Source organism: Stegodyphus dumicola, chromosome 3, assembly GCF_044657685.1.
Source record: "Stegodyphus dumicola isolate Sdum_Otavi_A_Nest chromosome 3, ASM4465768v1".
Lineage (NCBI taxonomy): Eukaryota > Metazoa > Arthropoda > Arachnida > Araneae > Eresidae > Stegodyphus > Stegodyphus dumicola.
This window is the reverse complement of record NC_140770.1, coordinates 214,729,488-214,757,480: the sequence shown is the minus strand read 5'-3', so window position 1 is coordinate 214,757,480 and position 27,993 is coordinate 214,729,488. Positions and strand designations below refer to the sequence as shown.

The 27,993-nt window shown below is 32.6% G+C and overlaps 1 protein-coding gene across 5 annotated transcripts in view; it reads right to left on the bottom strand.

Moving 5' to 3' along the window:
* LOC118203893 (uncharacterized) overlaps positions 1-27,993 on the bottom strand; it is a 233,753-nt gene that overhangs the window by 193,278 nt on the left and 12,482 nt on the right. For all 5 annotated transcript variants that reach the window (XM_085813843.1, XM_085813842.1, XM_085813846.1 and 2 more), the window contains exons 3-6: positions 17,232-17,259; positions 14,088-14,199; positions 10,921-11,011; positions 5,189-5,328 (exon numbers count right to left, since the gene is read on the bottom strand). In XM_085813843.1, the coding sequence (XP_085669969.1) occupies positions 5,189-5,328; positions 10,921-11,011; positions 14,088-14,199; positions 17,232-17,259 (371 nt within the window). The remainder of the gene's footprint in view (positions 1-5,188; positions 5,329-10,920; positions 11,012-14,087; positions 14,200-17,231; positions 17,260-27,993) is intronic.

Genomic DNA, 27,993 nt, shown 5'->3' with positions numbered 1-27,993 from the left:
GTCCATCAGTTGTTGTGGTTGGCAAGTGATGGCATGCCAGTCTCTGGGCAACTTATGGCCGGATATTTTTAATGGATAAGAGATCTAAAGAACCTGCTGGCAGGGCAGCTGTCGAATGCCCTCTGTATTGTGGAAGGTCAGTACAGCACGGGCAACATGTAGTTGTGCATTATCTTGTTTAAAGATGGCATCACACAAGCCTCGAAAATAGAGCACAACCACAAATCTTAAAACAAGAAATAAAACTGCTGCTGTCCACATTACTGGCTATGCCCACAAAAGGTGACCAGGATGTGTATGCAATGGCATGCCTTACCAGCATGCCAGGTATAAGCTGGCTACAGCCCACCGTGATTTTATATGCAGAACCGGGATTTATCTGAAAAAATGACATGGTGCCATTTATGTGTTTACTATTGTCTTCTGTTGAATCACTGTCCGAGCACCTATTTCTGCTGCAACAACGGTTTCTATGTTGTAGACATAGTTGCATTGTCCATGCGAACACTAGTAGACTTGTACACAAGCTAAGTTCCTGACTCAGGGAAAGTGAAATGGCTGTAGAATTTTCCAAGGAAAGGGGACAAATTTTGTTTGAAGAGAAATTCTGGGAACAAGTATAAACTCAAATTGAAAGCAATTTTGATTTTTCATGCACTACCAGAAGCCAAAACAAATCCTGACATAAAGACCTAAAGATGTCTAGCAGACATAAATAGATTCAACATAAAAACATATTTTAAAAATGAAAAACTTTTTCACTCATTACAGATACACAGCAATCCATAGGAAAAAAAAAAAGGCAAACCTGTACTTACCTGGGTGGTGTACGAAAAAATGATATCATATCGAAGAATGCTGAAGGGTGTATTTAGTGCAAAAGAAAAAAAATGAATGAGGCCTATTCATTTCTCAACATTTATATTTACATCACAGCACAGTACAGTAAAATTACACACTTCAAAAATACTACTCTTATCATACTGGGAGGCTTTTCATTGTCCCAAAATATTAAGACATTTTAATACAGCAACATCCCAAAAAGAATTAGAAAATATTTTTTTTTACTCGATAGCAAATGCCATTTGTCTGCTTTACAAAATTAACTTCATGTACAACATAAAAATATCAAGACATTCTACATCATTTTGCAGTCTTCACCAAAAAATAACATAATTAAATTACATTAAAATTCAAGAATGTAATAAATAATGCTTAAAAATCTTTTACTAGAGTATGTTTACTAAACAGTTCAAAAACTAATAATATCAATTTCTTATAAATTCACTTGAACTTAGCTTGTTCAGTGCCGCCTTCTCTGGAAGTTTATGAAGCACTGAGCAAGTTCAACACAGGTTGAATGACCAATGTTCATACATTTCCACCACTTGACTACGGTGTAAAAGTTTAAGAACATTTCTTCAAGATAAAAATACTGGCATCAGGGGGTTATCAGCCATTTATTTTTCTCAATTTCTTCCCATTAATCAGACTTCCATTGGCAATTCTTAAGAAAAATTGCAGCATACTACAATTTTACTCCCATATGATTAAGAAATAGTTATATAGAACTTACATATTTTTAAAAAATCTGAATTACAATCTACAATTGCTATTTTATATGCAGTTTATTAAATAAAGCCTAATATCTGGTCCTATAAAAGTCTGATCTCTCTCTCTCTCTCTATATATATATATATACGAAATAATAAAAGTACAAGGAAAAGCCGGAGCAGTGTTGATGCATGCTTAGATCCATATTGAAGAATTTTGATTGCGTAGTATGCTAATAATGTTAACTTGGTAATATCTAAGAACTTGGCAGTCTAGGCAGTTTTAATTCCATTTTTATTTGCAATTGATGTTTGCAGCCACAATCACTAGGCACTCTAGTCGTGCCTTTCCACAGAAGATTTACATTTTTGATATTGTTGAGATAGAAAGTGAGGCAGCGAAATTACGTCTTAGCACAGTAGAGAGCAAAGCTGAAGTACGTAGTTATGCAAGATAGAAGCACACGAAGAGAAAAGTTTTGATTTGCAATTTGGTGATTGGTCAAGAGGCATCTGCATTAAGGGTTACGTAAGATCGCGTGATTAATTTGAATGACGCAGTTTAGACTTTAGCGCTATTTTTAGGACAGATAGATGAAGTTCCCAAATGAAATAGAAAATAAAAGAGGTTATAGTGAATTAAATTTAGAAGTTTGCTTTCATATTTTTTATCTTACACATATATATATTGGGTCATATAAAATATCTCTGCGGTTTTTTGCTACTAGATGATGTTGATGCCTATATATCTGGCAACACTCGCCCGATTGTCTCAAATGAACATGTGCTTTAAAGGTGGCATCCAGCTTCCATTGTTTGTGAAGACAATTGTCTAATTCACTGCTTATGTAAAACGTTATATTGATTTGAAAATGAGTGAAATATCTCAAGAAATACGCTATGTGATGCTATTTTACCATCAAAAAGGTCAACACACTGCAAAAACAGGCCAAAACATTCGTGAAGTGTGCGATGAGAATACAGTGAGTGAACGAAGGACTCGGGAGTAGTTTGCTCGATACTGTTCTGGAAATTTCAAAGATGCAACGTGCTCTGGTTGGCCAGTCACTGAACAAGTCAATGAAATTTTGCAACTGGTGGAGCAAGACTGGCATGCAAGCTGTCAGGAAAAAGCAGAGGCTGTAAATATCAATCGCATGACAGAAAAATGGGTGAAATACAAGAATATCAAATCCAAGCGATCACGGTCAAAGGCTGGCAACTCTAGACAAATGATTTCAAAGCCTGGATTGTCGCCATACAAGGTTATTTTGAATGTTTAGTGGGATTGGAAAGGAACTGTCCATTATCAGCTGCTGCAACCTGGCAAAACCACCAATTTGGCCCTGTACTGTGCACTGTATGACGTTTGAACGAAGCAATGCAGAAACAGCGACCAGAATTGTCCAAAAGAAAGGGAGTTGTGTTCCATCATGACAATGCATGGCCACACACATCTTTGATGACTTGGAACAAATTGACAGAACTTGGTTTTGGTGCACTCAAAGTAAGCTCAGACTTTGCACTGTCTGACTACCATTTGCTTCGGTCTCCACAAAACTCTCGATAGTAAAAAACGGCCGACCAAAGCCCCGCTAAAAATCACTTGGCCAAATTTTCTTACAATAAACCACAGAAGTTCTACACCGATGGAATTATGAAGCTACCTGAAAAATGGCAAAGGTCATAGATAATAATGGTCAATATGTACTATTTGATTACAACTGTTTTTCAATAAAGAACATTTTGTTCAAAAATATACAAAAAAACCACACAGACTTTTTATACGGCCCAATATATGCATGTAAGTTAAAAAATATGTAAAACAGCTTTATAATTTAATAATTCTCTCTTAATTCGTCATTTTTAATTTGGGTATTCCATTTCTCGATTTTCAGAATAATAACATTTCTGGACTGTGCCATTTCTAGATTAATCTTTTGCATAATGCCAATGATGCAGTTATTTCATAGCCTAAACTCTAAGAACTGAAACCTTTCCAACGTAAACCAAAACCTTCCTCTTTGGTGAACTGCCATTTTGGATAAATGTGCACTACATTTGTATCTCCATTGCTGCTTGGATGCCATTTCATTTTGCTGTGCTTTCATCTCCATTGCTGCTTGGATGCCATTTCATTTTGCTGTGCTCTCCTATTGCAATAGTATTAAAAAAATGTAAATGTTCTGAAATCAGGCATGATTAGAGTGCCAGGTGAATTTTGGTCACAAATGTGAGTTTAAATAAAAATAGAATTTAATTTGCCTCGAGTGACAAGTTTCTATTCATTACGGAATAGTATTCTACTGAATCAAAATTCTTCCTCTTCAATATGGCATCTACGTGCTTTGCCGGTACACTGATTTTGTTTGGAGAAGTCATGTCAAATAATCATCAAAGTTATTCTATTATTATTATTATTATTATTATGTTATTGCATTGAATTTGCAATAAGAAATTTACTCAATTGCCTGTGTTATAATTTCGGATCTTCATAACAGTCAAGAGCTCTGTGGAACTACTTTGTCAAAAATTTTGAAAACTTTTTACTAGACATTTTTTTACTATTTTAAAAACAGAGCTTTAAGAATTCTCAAATTTACATTTTTGTCAATTTATTGTCACTTACTTTTATTTAGAAAATATATTTTGTTATAACATTTTAAAATTAGATTTTCAAGTATTTTCTAATTTACATATAAGAGAACTCATGAATAATAATCGGGCATAGTAAACCTACAAGCTTATGTCCTTGATGCCTACTCATGACTTATACGCTATAAATATTGTAAAAGCTTCTTCTTGCTTCGCTAACATACTAATGCTTTCTTCTAAAAAGGCTTTTCTGTTAGCAAGACTTTTTTCTTTGAAAAAGGGGGTACGCAAGATAAAAATATGTAAATCAGTTTTTAATTTAGTAATAGTCTCTTTATTTTCTCTTTTTTAATTTGGGTAAGTCATTTTTAATTTGAGTATCTCGTCTCTCTATTCTACGAATGATAATAAAATTTCTGAACTGTGCCATTTCTAGATTAATCTATGCCACAAAATTTGTGAAACGCTAATCATGTAATTATTTCGGAACCTAAACTCTGAGAACTGAAACCTTTCTAACGTAAACCAAAACCTTACTCTTTGGTGAGCTGCCATATTCGATAAATGCACAGTAAGTACACTTGTGTCTTTGTTGCTGCTTGGATGCCATTTTATTTTGCTATGCTCTCTTCCTATCACAATAGTATTAAAAAATGTAAATGTTCTTAAATCAGGCACAATTAGAGTGCCACGTGAATTATGGTCACAAATGCGAGTTTAAATAAAAAATAGAATTTAATCTGCCTTGACTGCCAAGTTTCCTATTCATTATGGATTAGCATTCTACGCAATCAAAAATCTCCCTCCACAATATGCCATCTACGTACTTCGTCATGAGAATTTCTGTGTTTCTACCTCTCACTGTTCCAACATCAGTACTTCTCAGTTTTGTTTACATATATATATATATACACACACACGTTTTTTGTTTTGTAAGATTAGCTTGAGAAGGAAATCTCAAAATCATAATGTATAGATATGCCTCTGTATATTCATGTTGAAATATATGTTCAACACTAACAAATGAAAAAAAAAATTACCGCAAAATGGAGTGAAAATACAACATGTTTTTTTCGGTTAATTTCTCACTACAGCGTAAAAGGTTCAATAAGCTCTGGAGAACTGGATCATTGCACACAGGCTTAGATTCTGCATGGAATAATGCTCCTGCACAGCAAATCTAGGATAATGCAAGAACTGTGTTAAACAAAAGTATATTTATTATATAAAAATAGCAAAAAATAAAATTTAAAAAAAATCTGAAAGTTTTTCAGATTTTATATTACGCCCAGAGGGACTTTTTTAGCGTTTTGTGTGTTACCTTTATTTATTAAATACCGTGTTCTTTGCACTTAAAACATAAACTGAATTCAATAGCAATATTGCAAAATAATTTTAAAATGAGCATATCTTTAGAATTTCTGATACACAGTTCCGCATGCTGGAGATATAAGGGTTTTTTTCCCGTAGAGTGTTGCCATCGTTCGCTTTTAAATCGTTGAGTTTGTTAATAAAAAATTCGTTAAAGTGTCACAAAATATGAAATCAATAATAAATAAATTTCCAATTCCAAATTAGGGCTTCCAGATGCCCATTTTGGGTGGAAGATTACAATATTCAAAATTTGATGGCTCTAGGTACCGTTGTTTTATCACAATGTGAGAAACATATATACATTTATGCAAATTCTTCATTATTTAATTTCTTTAAATATAACACAGGGTGATAATGTTTGGTGACAAAAGTTTGAAAAGTGAATCCATATTTACAGTGAATTGCAAAATGCTAAAACGAAATTAATAGCCTTTCTGGGTTAATAATAAATCTTTCTCATAGAACATAGTTCTTCGACTCTTTACAACTCATTGGAAAAACTCCCAATTTTGTCAAAAAGAAACAAAATAGTGCATAAATTTACATAATTAGACTATTTATATATGAGCATGATATCTGCTTCCACCCTTGTCTTTTATACATTTTACATTACTAATTTTCTACATCACTACCACAGTTTTGAAAATTACATTTAGGATTTAGCTCTGATGCAAGTACATAAATAAAAGGTGCAACAGAATTGATTCACAACATTAGGGGGCTATATATGAGTAATGATGTCATTGAAATTTGTAACCAATCATGGATAGATATTTCTTTCCTGCATGGACTATGTGGTACGGTTACTTAAATGCATTAAGAATTAGCATCTCTCAACAAAGGCAAGCAAAAAAGATTTATTTATTCATAAAAATGGTTGACAGTTCCATAGAAATGCCTTTGCTTCTTGTGTCCATTTCTTTCTCATTTATAATATGAATCAAACTTTTTTAGCATGCTTCCAACAGCAAGGTCTCCCTAATACAGGTAAATAATACTGCAGAAAAAGGTGGACTAGTTAGTTGGCAACAAATGCACCTGTCCACTGGTGTCACCACTTATAGAAGTCTGAAGAAAACAGGAACCAAATAAATCACTACTAGATCATGTTGCAAAAGAGACTTTCCTTTCAATATACCTTAATCTGGATATCAATTTTTTGGAATACGGATAACCTACACCAGGAATTCTATAGGATACAATAATAAAAAAGGAAGAAATTAATCAAGCCATTCATTCCCGTTGCAACTGCTAAAGCAGACAGGTCGTCTGAGCAGGTTCCTATTTCACTAATGTTTCAATGATTTCATTATGTCAACCTAGAATGTTTTATTTGTTTTTACTTTATTTTAACCACAGTGCCTCTTAGTTCTTTCATATGGTAAAGGCAGTGCTCTCAGACTCAAACTGCAAGTGGGTCAAATGCACAATCTAAAACCATCTGACAGGTTAGCTTTTTTTAAAAAAAAAGACAAAATGAAAAATTTTTATCAACAAAATAAAAAATATTTAACTAAATTTTAAATTTGGCTTATATAATATTTATCAAAGCATACATAAACAACAATAATAACATTGAAAGGGAAAAAAATAATTTATATATATATTCTCACTGAAATCTAAAATTGGATACCTGATGGTCATTTTTGTTGGTTACACTTTGCAATTCAAATATACTGATGGCCAAATAATAAATTTTCAAACTGATATTTATTTTAAATAGTTCTAATATGTTTAATTAATCATTAATTTAACATTAAATAATTTACTTTAAACTAAAATAAACGCATCAGAAAAACTTTGTAGATGCTCATCAGGCTATTGAGTTATTTTCTTAGCTAATTTTCAATCGTGAAGAATAGCAGTTCATATAAATGCATTCCCAAACAAAGCCATTATATTTACTGCACAGATCTGTAACTGAGCATACTTATTTATTTAACAAATGAAAATTAATGAAATCAGTATCATCAAATCTTTGAATATTTATGTAATTGTAATTAACCCTTTGATGGTTATGAACGAGTTCAGCTCGCAATCGAATCGTGCTTCATAATGCGCGCAAACGAGTTCCGCTCGGGAGCAAGATTTTGACCGAAATGGTTAGTAACGAGCACTACTCGCGTAGTGAAATTTTTCCCCAATGCGCGCTGACCTCGTTCGCCATTATTATTCTGCACTGATTGTGTTTCAAACGAATGCTACCCGCGAAATTTAGTTAGTTTTACTGTCTACAGATGGTAGTACGAGTTCCATGAATTTCTTTGCATAATGAAGGTGGATTTTTTTTTTTGACCTTGTTCATTTTATACGTATTTTGGCGCGGTTTTTAGGGTGTTTGTACAGTAAAATGGCTCAAAAGCGAAAGTTAGATAGGTATGATGATGATTATGATTGTGATACAGAAAGCTTATCAAGTTTTGACTCTGATGAAGACTTTGTTCACAGTATTTCAAGCTCAGGAGACGATTTAAGCGATGAGGAAGATTTTTCGAGTGTTCGACAGTGGTGTATAATTGATTCAAGTTCTCACGCTCCTAGCCGATTTAGTTTTACTGGTGATGTAGGCATGAAAGCTTGCGTGACAAATATTTCTGAAATTCTCTATTAGAAAGAACCTACTAGACGATGTGTGGAATGTTGCAGCAAAAATGATGCTAATGGAAAAAGAATTCGCCGTGAAACACGTACGTATTGCAAAGACTGTAATGCCCCATTATGTGCAATTCCATGTTTTAAAGTATATCACACACAAAAAGATTTTTAGGAAATTACTGTATTTATGCTGTGCTTCATAAAGTTTTACATTAGTTGTATTTATTTAGTCCTTTCAATTTAATATTTGTCTTATATTTATAATTAACTATTATTATTTATATAATTGGTTATAATCATTTATAATTTACTGTTTAATAATTATTTTAAAGTACGTAAAAACTGTTATTTATGTACTACAAATACTTTAAGAAATTTTTAAAATGCGCGAGGCGAGCTATCTACGGCATCGCCAGAGAAAGGTGACATTTTCGGAAGAACGGCGGGGGAAAACAGCTGCCACTTTTGACTACTGTTTACTACTAATGCTGCGCGAATTAAGTAAACGGAAACTGCTCATTTCCATAACCGTCAAAGGGTTAACATATTTATGTACTTGTAATCAATCACAATGTAAATTAATCAGTTTCATTTATAGATTTTCAGGGGCATTATTCATGTTTCTTTTTAATGTTAATGAAAGTAATGCAAATTCAGATTTCAAGTAACTAAAATCTTGAAATCATTGCAACAATACATAACTGGAATGCATATGCGGGCCACATAAAACTGCATCGGTGTCCACCAGTTCGGAGATGAATAGGATAAGGTACGATTACTGATAACAAAGTTCACCTTATCACTGGATTGTAACTAATCTGATTACAGTCAAAGGTCTTTAATCCAAACCTCAAAGCTACAAACTTTCTGCACATGTGTAAACGCATAATGCGTACACCCATGCGCGTTTAATGTATAACGGACGGTATTAGCTAAGCTAAAATTATCTAATTATCTATTTCAGTTAATGTTGCAGATTGCGTTGTTCCTTACTCTTCTAACTGGATCCAGCTTATTATTTTTTCCAGACTGTTAGAGCAATTTTATAAAAGTAAGCTTGAACTTTTGATTATATCAAAAAGAATTTTCAATTCTGGAGCCGCCAAAGGATCTACAAAGCGAAAGCATGTTTCGATGTCCATCAAACAAAAAGTGGAATTGCTGCAAAAAATGGATAACGGCATATCTTTTGTTTCTCTAACCATTCCGAAATCTGTTTATCAATTTCATGCTGCTCTGCCCGGGGGGGGGGGACGTCGTGGCACTCAATGAACTGGAAGTTGATTTGTCAGCACTATCCTTATCTTCAGGGCAGATGTTTTTATTTTATTCGGCTTATAATTCCTTACTAAATGCAGTATTTCATCTCGATGTACTTCGTCTTTGATATGATTTAAATCAAATTCCTCGTCATTATAAATATCACGAATACATATCAAATAGTTTTCTGGTTGCAAATTTCTAATTTTGACTATGTGTAATGTATGCCTTACGCATGCGGGCGTTGAAAGAAATGTTTAATAAAGTAAACAAATAAATATTAAGCATTTTTTTTGTAAACTTTGATACCCTTTAGATTATAATTGCTCTTTATTTCATAAATTACGGTTTCATATTTTTAATTTTATAATTTCTGCATGCCATCTTACCAGATTTAAACTGATGATCTATAATTCGGAAAAACCAAAAATCCGGAATCGCCCGACGTGTCTGGATTAAAAACTTTTGACTGTACTACAAATGCTACTGAAACATATTAATATGGCAGTTAAAACAGGAAGGCATTAATTTGGAGACTAGTGACTGCCCACCTTGAGTTTAAACTTACAGACAGTAATGCAACATCTTGGCCACTTATATATTGTTGAAAAGTCAGAGCATGGCTTGAATGGGCTGGCATGCTCATCCATTTGATTGATCCAAATACACTGTACATATCTGCATTACTCTGACAAGATGCTTTATGACACATTCATTGGCAACTGAATAACAGCTGAATGCAGAACTTAAGGGAAATGAATAGAAACTTACAAACTTTATTCAAAGTATGTGCAAATAATGCAAAACATGCAATGTTATTTGATATTATTGAATTTCCTTACTTGGAACCTTTAATTCCTGTCCTATCTAATATTAAATTTGGCTATAATCAGTGATTTTAGATCACAGGAATTGTACAAAGACATTTTGTCTCTTCTAACAAAATATTTACATAATCTTTTATTTACTCTTGAATTGCTCTCTTCATTAGCAGTATAATTTGGGAGTACTTTATGAAAAAATTTCCTATAATGTACCTTAGTTTGTAACAGCTAATGAACACCTGACTGATCCATAAGTTTTGTATGACAGTTTAGTTTCTTCAGTAGTAAATTTTTTTATGAAACAAAATAAATGTGAAAAAATTTAAAGCACTGAGGATTTCAAGATACCCCTAAGCTAAGGGAAATAGCACAGTTAAAAAGGATTTTCAAGTGTACTATTTCCTATTCAACTTATACAAAATTAAAAAAAATAAATAAATAAATAAAATAAAATAAAAAAGGGAAAAAAAACTAAGCTGCTGAGAGATTAATTATTCAAATTAATAATGTTAATAGTCTGGCTATTAATTACTTGGAAGTTACATCAATGAATAAAAAAGTATCATTTATTAAAAAATATCCATAATATTATACAACAATATTTTTATCAAAGAGCACAGTTTCCCAAATTACGCTTATTTTATTAAAGCACTTTGATTAGTACTACTCAAAAATAAGATAATTACTATATAAAAAAATACAATCATAAAATTTCTTACCCTAGAGAAAGTACACATTGTAAAAACAACCACAGAATCAAAGCATCTTACTACATTCGTGTATTCATCTTTGCTTTCATTAAAATTAGATCTAAAAGAAAAGTTCAATTAATATCAAATATAATACTTGATTCAGAATAAAAAGGCACTTATTTACATTTTTAGCATTAATAAGCAACCATTAGCCTTTCATACCTGTCAAACTCTATAAAAGAATCATTAGCTGAATATATGAATTAAAATTAGAGCAAATAAGTAAAATATTAATCATAGCTAATCTATATAAACATATTAAAAATACACTCAATATATTAGTTAAAATAGCTTACACAAAGTAAATTCCTCAGATAATCTTGGTAATACTATAAAACATGAAATATTAATTTATAACAACAATGAAAATCAAGAGGTTTAAATTGGAAAAGATTAAACTTTAGGGTTAGGTTATTTGAATATGGCAAAGCATATGATGATTATCTGCCTAAGAAGAGAGATGCCCTTGTGGAGAACTTTCTAAGGGAAACTGGCTTATATAGCTGTCGTGTACACAGACAAAATCATGAAAATCAAAAATGCAGCTGGCATTCGCCCGAGATCAAACCCGAGTCAAATTTCAAGCATTCAGAGCTCTTAATCACTCTGGAACAGTCACAGATTGGAAATTTTTTATGAATTTGAGTTTATCTTTTAACAACAGACTGAGAATTTAAGCTCTAAAAAAATTTTGAATGAAAATTGGTAAACTGCTATGCAAGACACAAGTACGGCGATCTTGCAAAGTGCCATACCTCCAAGTCTTATCATATGCTTTCTCTATGTCAAAGAACACAGATACAAGGTGGTTTCTTTTGACAAAAACTTTATGGAGAAAGGTTTCCAAAAGAACAATTTTATTGATCTTTGTTCTACTTTACAGAAACTACTCTAATATGGGGAGATTATATTGTTTTTCTCTGGGTAGTAGAATAAGCAGCAATTCACCATTTTTCCAAACAACTTGCAGACACACTAGTTAGTGTGACAGGCTAATAATTAGAGGGATTCTTCAGGTCTTTGCCTGGTTTAGCTATGGGAATGACAACACAACAACTCTCTTCTACAAATTGGGAAAGAAGTGCTTCTTCCACACTGGAATGTAAAGATAGAGAAGGGTAACCAATGACAGCTCTGGAAGATGCTTTAACATTCTATAACTGACATCATCTGGACCTGGACAAGACCTTTGGAGTCTGGAGCAAAGCTTTCTTTAGTTCAAACATAGTAAAATCACTAGTATATGGCTCCAAGTCACAAGTGTTGAAGGATATGCGAAATTTCCCTGAGAATTGCTTGACAGAAAGAAATACTAAAGGATAGTTGCTGCCACTAGAAAACAGCAGCAAAAGTCTTACCAATAACATCTACAATTCTTTCTGTGGTGCTAATTACCCAACTATCTTTTTCAAAAATAGAAAGTGCATGATCATTATACATATGACATCCTTTCCTAACTCTCTATCATACCCGCTTATTTGGAGTGTTCAAGATGTTATTGATGACACATAGTAAATGTACAAATCCCTCTGGCTATTCAACGTACTTTTCTTGCATTTGCTTTTTTGAAGGCTATGAGGTTTGACAAAGTGAGGTACCTAGGAAAAATTCCCCAAGCTTTTTTCTGTTTTATAAGGGTTTTTTGGCATTCATAGCTTCACCATGGTTTTGAATATTTTCATAACTTTCCTGATGTCACTGGTATAGAGGCTGTAGCTGCCTGTATTATGATATCAATAACAGCTTTCACTATATCAGTGATTGGCACATCTTTTACCATCTCTTCAGAGAGCTCTGCATGAGATGAGAAAAGCTTCCAGTCCACTCTCTCAAGTATAAATCAAGGAGATCTTGGCATAGGATTTGCTCCTTCTCAGGTGAGATATACCAAAATAAGAGAATTGTCGCTGTTAAAGATCATTTCCAACATGAAAAGTGCAGAAGTGTTAATGAACAGATGGCAAGATCAAGAGCATGAAAAGTCCTTGCACACTCGTGGAAGTAGGTAATCTGTCCATTATTGAAGAGACAGAAAGAGTGATCTTCAATCATTAACTCAATTTAAATCCCTCCAGGATTAGTATCCCTATTTCTCCAAAGTGTATTAAAGCCATTTAAGTCACCTATAAGAGGTGCAGGCAGTTGCTGTATTAAATTATCCAGATCCCTTTGATCAATGTGGTCATTTGGAGGCAAATAAATAGAACTGAAACCAGGGGTTCTTATATTTATTTGGATGGCAACAGCTTGGAGTTTTGTAATTAAAGGAAGTGAACTGCTTAGGTAGTCTAGTGAGGTGAGGAGCCCTACACCTCCATGGCAAGTTCACCTACAAGACTGCCTTTAATAAAAATTGACCCTAAAATAGAGCACTGGGGCTCCAGGATCGCAACACCCATCTCACCAAGAATATGATTTCTTGAAGGGCTAGGGAACCTCAGGATTTACACACCCATGCTCACATGAAAGGGGCCTCTTTTCTTATTTTTCATGGAAACCCTTAATTTCATTTGGAACACCAGCTGCAAAATATTGCTCTAGCACACAGCACATTATTACTGTTGTTACTTTACCTATTAAAAACTTATTTCTTTCTTATACCTAGTCTTCTTTAATAAAAGACACAACATTGCCCTACAACAAATGTACGTGATTTCTTTTAAAGGGTAGCAAATTCTTATGTAAATAGTATATTATGGTTAAAAAATTTAAATATTACAGAAAAGTGTTACTTTCATTTCTTCTGTACATACACTTCTTTTCTTCACTTTTCTAGTTCATCGCATTTCTGCTTTACTTCTTTTTCGAAATTATTTAGCTTTATAAAGCACTGGTTATTTTTTAATGCTTAACTTTCAGGTGTTAAATTATTTGTAGTTTTTCTACATCCTCTTTCATCCTCTTTCATCTTCCCTAATTTAATGTTTAAACCCATCACAAACATGCTTCACAGATTAAAATAAGTGGTTAAAAATAAAGTTAAAATAATAAAGGGGCTTTAAAAATGGATGTAAAAATAAGCATTGATAGAACTTTAAGCACAAAATGAGCCAAGATCTGATAGGTATACAAATTTCAAATAATAAAAATACCTTTGTGAAAACTATAAACATCAGCAATAAGAATTCAGTTACCTATATTCAGGCTTTGACATCAAATACTTTATACTATCAGGAGCTTGAGCTTTACCAAAAACAATGGGCTTTAATACACTCAATCGTGCAAACAGCAGGGCTTTCCTTTGTACTGAAATTTTTTTAAAAAAAAGGTAACGATAAGATTTAGATATAATAACAACAAAGAAATAATGAGATGGAAATGAATACAAATATGAAGAAAAAACATGCATAACTTATTAGCAAATGAGTATTTTAATTATCACTATTTAACATCTATAATGTAATGATGCCAGCATGAACATGCATAATTGGTAAAGCTTTGTGTTGCCAAGGTAAAATGTAAGATATTTATGTTTCAAATTTAACCAGAAAACTCTGATATAAAAGAAGTATGTTGTCATTCACAACATATACTTTTTTTTAACTCGATAAATTCAGCAATTTATAAGAAATTCATTGCCATGCTCAAATTGAAAAATTTTCATCTTATACCATACACAGCAGTGTTTTGTCATTCAGCAAAGCTTAAGACATTTAATTTTTCTTTGAAATTTATTCTGTTATTAATTAACATATTAAGTGATTTAAAAGCAATAAACACAGATTCATTCAAATTATTAATTACTAACTGTATCTGTGAAATTACACAAGTTGGATTCATTAAAATCATCTATATCTATAAAGAAGAGTATCTGTTTGTTTCTTCGTATGTGTGTAATTCACAAAAATCTACAGTTTCATTCCGATCTTCATCAGGGTTTTTACTTATTTAAGCACACTGAAATTAAGTACTTTTAAAGACTTTTGAGGACTATTAATGAAAAAATTAAGAACTTATCAGCAAAGGAATTTGAATAAACTAAAATAATTATCTATAGCTGAATTTCACTTTTGTGATATCATTCTAAGAATAAAATACACCTGAAAGTAGGATATGTTATTATTAAATATAATCTTATACTTAACACAATAAATATAAAACAAATTCAAGAATAAAATCAACTTTGCAAAATTTATAAGGTAATCAGCATTAAATTACTAAATTTCTCCAAAATGTACATGTAAATTATTTAAACTTTAAATAGAATCACATTAAAGAAGATTAGTGACATTTAAGTTTTAATAACAATTAGTTTTATGTTGATTCTTTCTTTTATACCTCTTTTCATAATGTACTTACTCAGACCAAAGGTTCATATAATTTTTATGTCACATGGCATAGGTTAAAATGAAAAGTAAAATAATAACCAGCATGATTTGTAATAAAAGCTTGGCTCTTGGCAACCCTGCTGTTTGCTAAGAGAGAGAGAGACAGCTGCTGATCAGAAGAGACACCTTGTTTAGTAAATCACCCTGTTCCTCCAGGGCCTCACACTGACCTTGTAGATCAGCTATTTTGGCTTCTTGTTCCATTATAGTTGAAATCGCTAACTCTATAACATCCGAAATTAGTTTTTGATCTGATTTATTTAACGTATGTTTTGCATTTTCAGGCCCAGAAATTTGAGTACAACAGAGCTGCGTCATAACTATGTGCATGCATGCAATAAAGATGGCTCAATAATTGGAGCAGATGGTACAGTGTCTGAAATAATTAATGGAAATTTAGAACAGGAAATGTGTTCATTTAAAGTAGCCATTAGAACACAGAGCTTAGATATTTTTCATAGAGTAATAAACAGTAAACAGTTATACTATGGAAAGAGCATTAAGATTGTCGAGCAAGCCTGTTACGTAATGTCCTAAAATTACTTGCAAATAACAAACAGAATCCATTAAAGAATAGATGTCATTGGCAAGACTAGTATGTACTGAAAGATAGCAGCTGTGCTTTGTCTGTCTAATCCAATTGTTAGTGTCATAGCTTCATGCAGAGTAGCTGGAGTTATAATTCACTTAATATACAGTATTTAATATAAAGTTCTAAAAAAACTGCTGAAACGACACCAGAGGTGGTTAAACTGTTTTATATTAAATCATTTGTTAGCTGTAAGGAATAAATTTATGCTAATTTTTACATTTTTGTGTTGTTTCTTACATCCACAGTAAGGATTAAAGAAAGACATCACCTTAACATGCAGACATAACTTCTAAGGGTGAGCAGTTGGCTATAAATACCTATATACATAGTTAGAATCATTACAGATTCACATGGTCATTATTACTTTATTTATTTATGAAAAATATGTGTTAAAACAGCAATACATTTTACAGTTTAAGATACAGATAATTATGCATGTAACTTATAATATTGATTCTGAAATGATGTAAGGATATATGAAACATGTATGTTTTGTAGGAACAACAAAATATTTATGTATCTTTTTAATTGAAATGTGAAAAATTTCAAGATATTTTAGCTAATTTACACCAGTTTCCTTCTTTTTAACACCTTTATTGATTAGATTAACAAATCAATGTTCCCACTAGTTTCTGCTTCGTCCCCTTTTTGAGAATTTCAAACCCTTTTTGAAAATTTCAAACGTTTTAACAACCTTTGACACATTCTCAGTAAGCTTCCTCTAAATTTTAAAATTTCAGATTAATTGAAGATTTCTGTTATTCTAAAGAATGTGTGTATTTAAAATGTATAATAGATAGAATATATAGAAATGGTACCTTGTTACGTTCTAAATCTAAAACCGTTAAATAGCCCATAATCGTTTACTCTTTAGAACACTGTCTAACTTTCCAAAATAGTGTCAAAACCTTAAAGTGAATTTAAGTGCACTCTCAATCAGTTTTGAAGAAACCATTCAAGTGGATAGCAGTTTTCTGAAATAAAGCAGATATCAGTTCTTACTAAAACCGTCACATGAAGCTGTGTTAGTTCTATTCTGTTCTACAGTTTTATTCAAGCTTTGTAAAATTTTGCACAGTTCACGTTGAACCCAAATAAATAGAAAATTACAGTCTACCCGATATTTTAAAAAAAAAAAAAAAAAAAAATTTTCCCTGCAAATGAAGCCTCTTAATTTTTGTACTTTAACTAGTTAATACTGCAAATTTTCGAAAAAAATTTTAAACAGACACAGGAAAATAACATTGACAAATCATAGAAAAGAAATTTGTTACTTAGAAATTTTCAAAATCAAAATTTAAACAGACACTGAAAAATAATTACATTTATAAACTGTGGAAAAGAAATTTGTTACTTACGTTCATGCTTGTCCAAACCCTGTAACTCCTGTAAAAATGTAATAAAAAATAAAGTATGTATAATCTTAAAACTAAACTTTAAAAATAAATAAAAATGTTTAAAAAATTTGCTACAGAAACAACTTTTATAAGATAATCAGTTACCTGAATCAATTTCTAATTGAAGCAACCGAATGCCATTAAAGAGAGAAAAACATAACTTTTTGCAGGAAACAAAATTTTTTTAGTAGCATTCTTAGCAAAATACAATTGCCATTTAATTTTGAAACTCACTTAGCCTAAATCAGTACCACTCTCCAAAGCAGAAATACATTTGTTTTTTAATACTGCAAAATACTCTTGTTTATGTTTTGTTTAAAATCATTTTTAAGGTGGGTTTCTGCTTGAAAAACAAACAAAAACAAAATAATAATAATAATAAATAAATAAATAAATAAAATAAATAAATCAACAAGTACTGGGAAGGGAGCACTAGAATTAGTATTGAAGCAGATTTTCTATTTTCCATCTGTTTCCTACGAACAGCAGCTCACAGACATCCTAGGAACTGCTGCAAGGCTCTTCAATTATATTCTGATTCATATGGACTTTAATAACTGCTCCTTCATTTCAGTAGATGTCAGGGTAAATGAAAATCATTCCTTATATATTAAGACATTTCTTGAAGCAAAAATACTGCTAAAACATCATACTGTGGTACTGTGGGTCATTGTATACTAGCTAAATACTGTCTTTAATATTTCATCAGTCTTTGCCATCAGTTTTCCTCACCTTAAAACAAAAATGAACACAAATCTGCTGTTCCATTTGCTATTTCACACTTATCAATCAAGTATAGTTTGACTGTCTCAAACACAACCTTGGCCGGCATTCTGCCAAAACACATAGACTAGTCTAAAAGGGGTATTATTACTTGCTGAGACGTGAAAAGGTCATGCGAAAGTCTTCTCTTTACCGGATAGAGAGAATTCATATGCTTGAGAGAATGTCCCATCTTTCGACGACCCCATTTTGAGAATAATTCAGTCTGAATGGCACATGCATGTTTGCACTCATGGTCATGGAGGAGGCGATCGAACTATATCCTCTCAGCTACTACACATACTACTGAATCTTAAATAGTGCTAACCACTTCTGTGCAATTTCAATGATATAAAGTCGAGATGTCACATTTACTGGCATTATTACACCAGTGCCCAATGAAATCAGTTCAAGGTTTAAACAGATAGCCTATATAATCATAGACTCCAACCTTCAGCAAACCTTGTCAGTAGTCAATACGCGAACGACATTTTTACAACTTTGAAAATGTGTGCGTAGCGTATGTTGTAATTAACCATTCATTAATTTTAAATTAATAATTAATTGTAATCAATTTTATTACATTTAAAATCCATATACATATAAAACTGAATAATTAAAAATATACCTTGTAAATTATATGCACATTTAATTAGAAATTTTCTTTTAACTCCTCAAGCATTCACTAATAAAAAGTACTTCAAATCACTACTAATCATAGAAAAAATCAGAAGCTATAAATCATATCTTTATTCTGGATATGATTTCTACAGGGAAATAAAATTTAAATAACCAAGAATGATACATATAAGTATTAAACAAAATACGCATAATTTATGAATGCAAAGATTTATATGTAGCATGCTTAGCAAGCTTAAGTTCTGATTTTGAGAATGTTTTTTTATAACACAGTTCTTCATTTGCCTGCATATTTATTTTTTCAATCAAAACTGCTTCAAGAGTTTTAAGACCTAAATTTGGTCGAAATTCCGTCTGATTTTTTTTTAACAATAGAAAAAATTCTTTCGCAAGCTGCATTTGAATGAGGTATTATTAAGACAGCAAGCATTACAGAAGGCAATACTTTGTATTTAATACACCCATTCATATTTTTTAATTTGGCAATTTCTCCCCATTCTATATCAATACGCAAATCTACAATTTCTTTCAAATCATCTACTTGATACATGGAAAATTCAATTTCTACTTGATTAAGACATTTTTCATCAATAATGGATGGAAAAGTATTCATCAAGTAAAGAACAGATGAAAATGAGACTTCAGTTCTCAAGTTGATGTCAGCAACTTCAGCATGTTTTAGAAATGGATCACTCAGTGGAAATTTATCAATTATATATGAACATGCAGTTACAAAAAAAGCTCGCACAGAATTGAAAAATGATTTCACTTCACTTTCATTCAACTTGGCATTTTTTAAATATAGTCTTGTTTCCGCACCAATCACTAAATTTTCATTTTCTTTTTGTTTACTATACTTCTGAAATGGAATAGACGTTAGAGTAACATCTTCATTTTCTTTAGAAATTACTGATGGTTTTACGAATCTAACAAATAAATTCATTAAAAGTTCAAAAAGTTCTCTTCTCAATTTATGTATATAAGGAGCTTGTTGTTGCAAATTAATATTTACTGTTATAAACAAAGGCAAAGTATTTTTCAAAAATAACAAGTACAATTTGGTGGTCGGTGACTGTAAAATTTTTTTAATGTTTTGCAATCTCTTTCCTTCATTCTCACTGTTATCTGGTTTATCTCCAAAAAATTTATCACAGCATCCCACTGTTCCAAAATCCTTGTTATAGATTCTAAAAGAGACAACCATCTCGTACTGCAATATTTCAAAATTTTATGAGATTTTGCATTCTGTCCCAAAATTTGTTGAGCAACTTTGAAGCTATGCTTCCGTTTCGAACTTTTCTCCAAGTAAAAATATATATCTATTATCAACATTTCAATTTGAGCCAATTAATTTTTCACTAGCTTTTTTTGCAGCTATATGCAAGAGGTGGCACGAACAACCTCGGGTGATTATACTTGGTTGATGCATTTTGATAAATGATGCTACACCTTTAAGCTTTCCAATCATATTACTAGCATTATCTGAAGAAAATGATAAGCAATTTTTCCATTCTAAACCTTTGTTTTTAAAGTTTTCATTTATACAATTAAAAATACCTTCTCCTGTATTATTCGTGCATTCTAAAATAGAAATCAATGAATTAATTATCACTCCCTTTTCTTTACTGTAGTATGTTATAACCAATGTGTACAGTTTGTTATCATTGTTATCATTACTTCCATCAGTACTTAGAGAAAATGATGTACTGCACACTGATTTTATAATATCAGCAACAGTATTTTCTGCAAGCGTTTTCACAATAGCAGCAGTTTTGGTATGACCGCAGCTAAATTTTTTTGCTATGGCAGAATCCGGAAACATTGCTTTGAAAAGCTCTTTGGAATGATCTGAAACAGAAAGCGGTAGATTATGTTCAATTAAAAAATGAACAAAATAGCATTCGGCTTTTATAGGCTCTGTTTCATCATCTTTTATTAAGAAATTTGTTATTTCTTTAGATTTTACGGTGCCAAGTTCTATATGCTTTTGAGAAAACACATGCCGTTTACAGTCATCTTTTCCACCATGAGCAACTGAGAAGTCTTTGTTGCACACACTGCAGTGTGCATGATTCACAGAAATTTCGGACGCTTTAATGCATGGAAATTCTGAAGAATATGAATCTTTAAACTTCTGCTTTGATAATTTTGGCTTCTTCGTTCGAGGCAGCATTATGATTAAAAATCTTTCACCTGATTCACAGTTCACAAGACACACGCTAAGCTCTCGCCGTAAACTACACAATGCAGCCTAAACACGCATCAGCGAGGAACCTGGGAGACAGACAATTGGGTGGAACTATTGATAAGTCGTTAACGGTTGGAGTTACTGATCTACGATTGGCTAATTCTTCAAAACTAGGAACGCACTCAACACGTGATATATGATAACACGAGTATTCAGCCAATCATCGGATGAATTAGTTGGTTCCGTTTTGCGTACTGGTTCTCCTGCTCTTGTTTCTGTAAAATCCTTGGATTTTTCCATACTTTTCGTAGCTCGTAGTTTTTCATGAATTTCCGTAGAAACTACGGAGAATCCGTAGTAGTTGGAGTCTATGTATAATTAATACATTTTTAGTGAACTAGCAGCTTGATGGAACTACTGGAGATATGCATATTATTAAAAATTCCACAGAACATATATAACAAACATATAATAATTTGGGTATTCTGTGTCAAGGGTACAGGCAGTGATACATGGTTTTGTAAGGAGGTGAATACTATGAATAAGGCACTTAATGATTACCTAAACGTCTGTTAGATAACCCAATGCAATGCAAAATCCTTATCCTAAAGTCAGTCTAGTCCACTGGGACTGAGAGTACCCTCTAGTCTACTTCATGTTCAATGTAGTGCCAAAAAATCTTCGATGGAAAATGCACATGGCCAAGAAAGGATGTTAACCCTCTGAGCGTTGTGACCAGGTTTAGGAGGTCAAGACGACCTACGTCAAAGGTGTTACAGATGCTTCTAGGTGGTCAATGGAAAAGTGTTCGAAAGCATTACTGACAGTTCTAGGCGGTCAGTGGGGATGACCTCGAAAGCGCTATCACCGCCTTAAAGCAGCTGTGCAGATGTCGCAGCTCCCCCCTTATTTCTGGAACCCTGGAGATCTCTAAATGACAACTCTCAGTAGGAGCCAAAGAGGGTTGCTCTTTTTCATTTTACACCGATATGTTTAATCGCTGAGAAAATGTTTGAACATACAGTGGTTTATAAACAACTAACAAATGTGGACATTCTTCGCGAAATAAATAAGTAGCATGTAAGCATGTTTTTCGAATACTCTCTTTAAACGGATAACATTTTCATAAAATATCCTTTAGTTTTTAAACTAAATGTTCAGAAATACGCGAAATGCTCATGAATTCAATGAAAAAAATGGCATCAGAAAATATTTAAACAAATTATGGATATAAAGATGCGTAATTAAAGCCAGCAAGTTAAAAATTTTAATTATTCGCACGAAACGAATAGAACTGCATTTAATTAACCTGAATCACATGTACATAATAACATTATTTAAGCAATTACTCATGTTAGAACTTTTCATAGTATAGAGGGCGCTGTTGCGCCAAAAGAATTCTGTGTTTTTAACATTATGTAACTGTGGTTCGCCATTGCGATGTGTGTGTATTACTGAGATATATTTTGGTGCTTTCATTAAATATAAATGAAAGATATCGTCATGAATTTTTTGTATCCAAATCAAGATCAAATTTACCACTGATGCAAACTCTTTTAAACAAAATATAGTTCGAACAAGAATAGTCAAGTTATTACTAGCCTTTCGAACTACGCATTAGTATCGTTATTCGCTTCGTAACATGTGGTGCTGTCGCCGGGAATTATCGTAATGGTGGGGTGAGTAAATAGTTTTGTTGAAAATTTGGTTGAATAGAATATTTTATAATTGTTGAAGTAGTAGGGTTGTTTGATGTTGTTGATCTTGTTTGGTAAAAATTTACAACTTTAGGTTTCGCATTTACTGAATATTTGCATTGGTATTTGAAAATAAGAAAATGTTGTACTTTCTTAGAATTAGAATTTGTTGTTAATGCTTGAAGTGTGATTTGTTGTTGAAAATTACAGTTTGTTTTCTTAGAATTCTAGAATTAGAATTTATTGTTAAAGTATTTGAGGGGTAAAATTTGTTGCTAGAAACTGTGAAAATGGCTAAATTGTTAAAGCTTCGAACTAAGCGTGACACACATCGTGAACAAACATTAAAGTTAGTAGAAAAAATAAACATATATTTGAATGAATCAGATATTGACATAGATGTATGTGATTCATATTTAGAACAGTTGAATAGTAAAATTGAAATTATTAACATACTAAATAGTGACATTGATGAATTGTTGAAAGAAGAACAAGAAATTAAGGATGAAATTAACACAGTAGATGAATATAACGAAAAAATAATACCAGTTAAAGTAAAGTTGCAAAACAAAAGTAAATCAATTGGAAAAGTTCCATATCAGTCAGGTGAACAAACAGTAAATCCAGAAAACGTTCACGTAGAAAATAAAACTTTAGGAAACAGAACTAAACTTCCTAAACTTTCGCTTCCTCGATTCTATGGTGAGCCTTCAGAATATTTAGATTTTTGGAATCAGTTTGAGAATTCTGTACATAATAATTCTAATTTAACTGAGGTTGACAAATTTTGCTATTTGAAGTCGTTATTAGGTGGTAAAGCCCTAGCTAGCATCAAAGGATTCTCAATTACTCCAGAGAATTATAAACAGGCTGTTAAATTAATTTCGGAAACATTTGGCCAAAGAGACATTTTAATAAATGCTCACTTGTCAAATTTATTAAATCTGGCACCTGTAAAAAATGCTTCTAACATTCAGGCCCTTCGTAACCTTTATTTTGAAGCCCAAACTCAAATTAGATGTTTAGAGGAATTAAATGTCAAATCGTAAACATACACAACAATACTGACTAACATAATACTAAAAAATCTGCCAGGAGAATTGATACTTGAATTTTCGAAGCAAAATATAAATAATTGTCATGATTTACAGGAATTGATGAAGTTTTTACACAATGCTATTAGTGCAAGAGAAAAGGCATTCCGTATTAATTCTAATAATGTATCTTCATATAATAATTTTCATTCTAACCAACACAAACAAAACAATTTTCGAAATCAGAAACGAAACTTTCATCCGAGTCGCAATAATCAACACGCGTCAGTAACAGAATTTATGGCGAAAACTTCCGAAGTTTGTTTATTCTGTGGTCAAGGTCACTGTAAGACTGAATGTGAGAACATGACTGTACAGCAAAAAAGGGATAAATTAATTAAGGAAAGGAGATGTCTGTTATGTTGTAACACAAACTGTTTTGTGAAAAAATGTAATGCTAAACAGTGTTCATTCTGCTTTGGTAGACACGCCAAAGCTATTTGTTTTAAATTTGAAAATTCTAGCAAGTGTAAATCTAATTCAAAACCGGAAGAAGAAAAACCAAAGGAATTGGAAATTCAGCCTACTATTTCGAATTCAGTTGTAAATGATAGGAATGTGATTTTATTGCAGTGTGTTAGGACAGAAATTGTTGGTCGTAAATCGTCAGGTACAGTTATTGCAATGTTTGATAACGGTAGTGAGAAGAGTTTTATTAAAAGAAATGTATCTATGAAGTTGGGATTAAAATGTCTAGGGTCAGAAACATTAAAGATTTATTCATTTGGAGCAAAGGATCCTAGGTTGCAAACATGTCGCAGAGTTGAAGTGAGATTGCGAAATATTTTAGATGGAAATGAAGTCGTAATACAGGCGTTGGAAACAGATGAAATTTCGAGGGCGGCGATTAATTTGCCGAATGAGCATACAAGAGCTGAAATGGAAGCCAAGGGATTAACTTTAACGTGGGGATATAATCAAGCGTCAGATGATAATGAAATTTCCTTGTTAATAGGTATAGATTTTTATTGGAAGTTGACAAAAGGTTTCGAAAGGTTAAATACGTCTTTGGTAGCTGTAAACACAGAACTTGGATGGTCCTTGCAGGGAAATTGTGGTGATATGAGTAAAACGGCTGCTGTGAATTTAGTTTTAGGTGATCAAAGCACTGTATCAGCTGAACTCAGGCGTTTCTGGGAACTGGAAAGTTTAGGTATTGAAAACAAGGAAGCGGAGTGTTTGACTTTAGTGGAACAGGAGATACTTGATGAATTTAATAATTCTGTTGGGTTCGTAGATGGAAGATATTGTGTAAAGTTGCCGTGGAAACCAGGTATGCAGGAGAAATTAGCAAATAATAGAGAAGTGTCTCGGAAACGTTTCGATGGTCTGGTTAGGAGATTTAGAAATGATACAGCTTTTTATGAGGATTATAAAAAGGTAATTGATGATTATCGTAGGGAAGGTATCATTGAGAATTCGTCGTTAGATACTGAAGTGTCATATTCTGAGCAGTCATTCTACTTACCCCACCACGCTGTCATTCGCGAGGACAAATCTACTAGTCGACTTCGAATCGTGTTTGATGGTTCTTCTCATGAAGGAGGACAACTTTCAATTAATGACTGTTTATTTAAAGGACTAAACTTGTATCCGAATCTATTTGAAATGATTTTAAAGTTTCGACAAAATACAATCGCCTTCACAGCGGATATAAAGCAAGCGTATCTACAAATTTTGATCGATCCTAGTGATAGAAAATTTACTAGATTCTTCTGGACTGATGATATCGGTTCTAATTCATATCAAGAAATGAACTTTAGTAGAGTTTTATTTGGACTAAAACCAAGTCCATATTTGTTAGCTGCAACTCAACAAATATCATTTTGATAAATGTAAAGAAGAATTTCCTGATACTTGCAAATTACCGTCAGAATGGTTTTATGTCGACGATTTGATTGGAGGCGAAGAAGACTTGCAAGCGGCTTTGAAAATTACGACTGAAAGTGTAGAAATTCTCAAAAGATGTGGCATGATATTACGAAAATGGAAAACCAATTCCATGGAACTGCTTAAGCTGTGGAAAGATGCTGAGTTCGACATCGATGAGGAAAAGAGCTCAAGTACGGGACTTGACTCACCATCCAAGGTGTTGGGTCTAGTTTGGGATCCAGATGCGGACAGTATATCTTTTAACGTGAAAGAATTATCAAAGTTTGTCAAGAACGGAACTGCTTCGAAAAGGTTTATTCTTCGAGTAGTGGGTCGTATTTATGATCCGATCGGATTTCTTGGGCCTTTCATCATAAAGCTGAAGTGCATTCTACAGGAACTGTGGAGTCATGACATAGACTGGGATGATAAACTTCCATCGTCACTGGATCACAAGTGGCAGTTGTGGTGCAGTGAAATCGAACACTTAGAAGATCTTCAGATTCCTCGATGTTATTTTTCAAATTTGAACTGTAAATTTATTTCATTTGAAATTCATTCTTTTTCAGATTCATCTCTTTTAGCCTATGGAACTGTATTGTATTTAAGAGCTATATCTGAAGATGGGAGGATAAGTATCAGTTTTATTTGTTCTAAAAGTCGTGTAGCTCCTCTGAAAGGTCTTACATTACCAAGACTGGAATTAATGGGAGCTTTATTGTCCGCAAGATTAGTCCATCAAGTAAGTAAATGTCTTAAATTTAATACTTCTAGTTATTTTTGGACCGACTCGATGATTACATTATGTTGGATTAAGGGACAAGCTAGTAAATACAAAACTTTCGTAAAAAATAGAATAGAAGAAATTCAATCTTTATCAGATACCAATAATTGGGCTCATTGTCCTGGTAAGGATAACCCTGCAGATATCTTGTCCAGAGGAATTTCTGCAGCAAATTTAGCTACAAACTATCTTTGGTGGAACGGTCCACCGTGGCTAAGCCAATCACCTGAATACTGGCCTACTGAAAGAGAGAACTTAAAATCTACAGACGTAGACTTAGAGCTAAAAAAAGAATTTGAAAGTACAGTGCAAAATAACTGTTTGGTAGAAAATTCGAAATTTATTTTAGATTTAAGGAAACATAGTTGTTTGTTAAAAGTACTAAGAGTAACTGCACTAGTTAAACGGTTTGTTAATAAACTTCAAAAATGACAAACGATTGCAGGTCCCCTCACAGCAGAACTTCAAAATGCTGAAATAGACTGGATAAAACATGAGCAAAACATAGAGTTCAACTTAGAATTACAAAACCTTAAAAATGGTAAATCGATTCCTAAAAACTCACCACTTTCGAATTTAGCCCCATTTCTCGACAGTTATGGTGTATTGCGCATAAAAGGAAGGTTAGAACAAGGAGCGTTTACAAAGGAGGAAGCTCATCCTATACTACTTCCTAAGCAGTCTAAATTTACAGAGTTAATTATTATTCGAGAACATAATAAAATTTTTCATGGTGGAGTTACATTTACGCTAGCCAAAATTAGGTCTAGATTTTGGATTCCACGAGGTAGACAAATTATAGAAAGAGTATTAGGTAACTGCCTAATTTGTCGAAAGTATAAGTTGAAACCAGCTAAACAAATAACTAGTCAACTACCTAAATGTAGAATTACTGAAAACCCTCCTTTTACTGTAACTGGCATAGATTTCACTGGCCCAGTTTTAATAAAATCAGGAAAGGATACGCCTCAAAAGGCTTACATAACATTATTTACATGCAGTGTTACTAGAGCTGTGCACATAGAATTAATCACAAATATGTCAACAAAAAATTTTATTTTGTCATTAAGGAGATTTTTAGCTAGGAGAGAAAATTGTAAAGTTATCATTTCCGACAATGCTAAGAGCTTTAGAGCCACTAATGAAATTCTTAAAGAATTAGCAAAAATTATAATAGATTCAAAATTGAAAGATTTCATTTCAATAAACGGCATAACTTGGCAATATATTGCGCCTCACGCGCCTTGGTGGGGTGGTTTTTATGAAAGGCTTATGAAAAGTATCAAAGATCCTTTGAGAAAGGTTCTCGGAAGGGCTCTTCTTAACTTTGAGGAAATGATGACTATTCTATCAGAAATTGAGTTGGTTTTAAATCATAGACCTCTTACTTATGTCCATAATGAAATAAAAGAGCCAGAAGCTCTTACACCTGCCCATTTCTTGTTTCCAGGGCAAGAAAATATTTCTTATCCTGTACATTTCGCCGACCTTTTCAGGAATGAACCATTGAACAGGCAGACTTTGACTAGGAGAAAACTGTATCAAACTAATCTTTTGAAACAAATTTGGGAAAAGTGGAAGGAGAATTATCTCCTCGAATTACGGTCTGCGCATACTTTTCTAAATCCATCTCCTGAAAGGAATCTTAAAAAGGGTGAGGTTGTATTGCTGGAGGGGTCGACGAAAT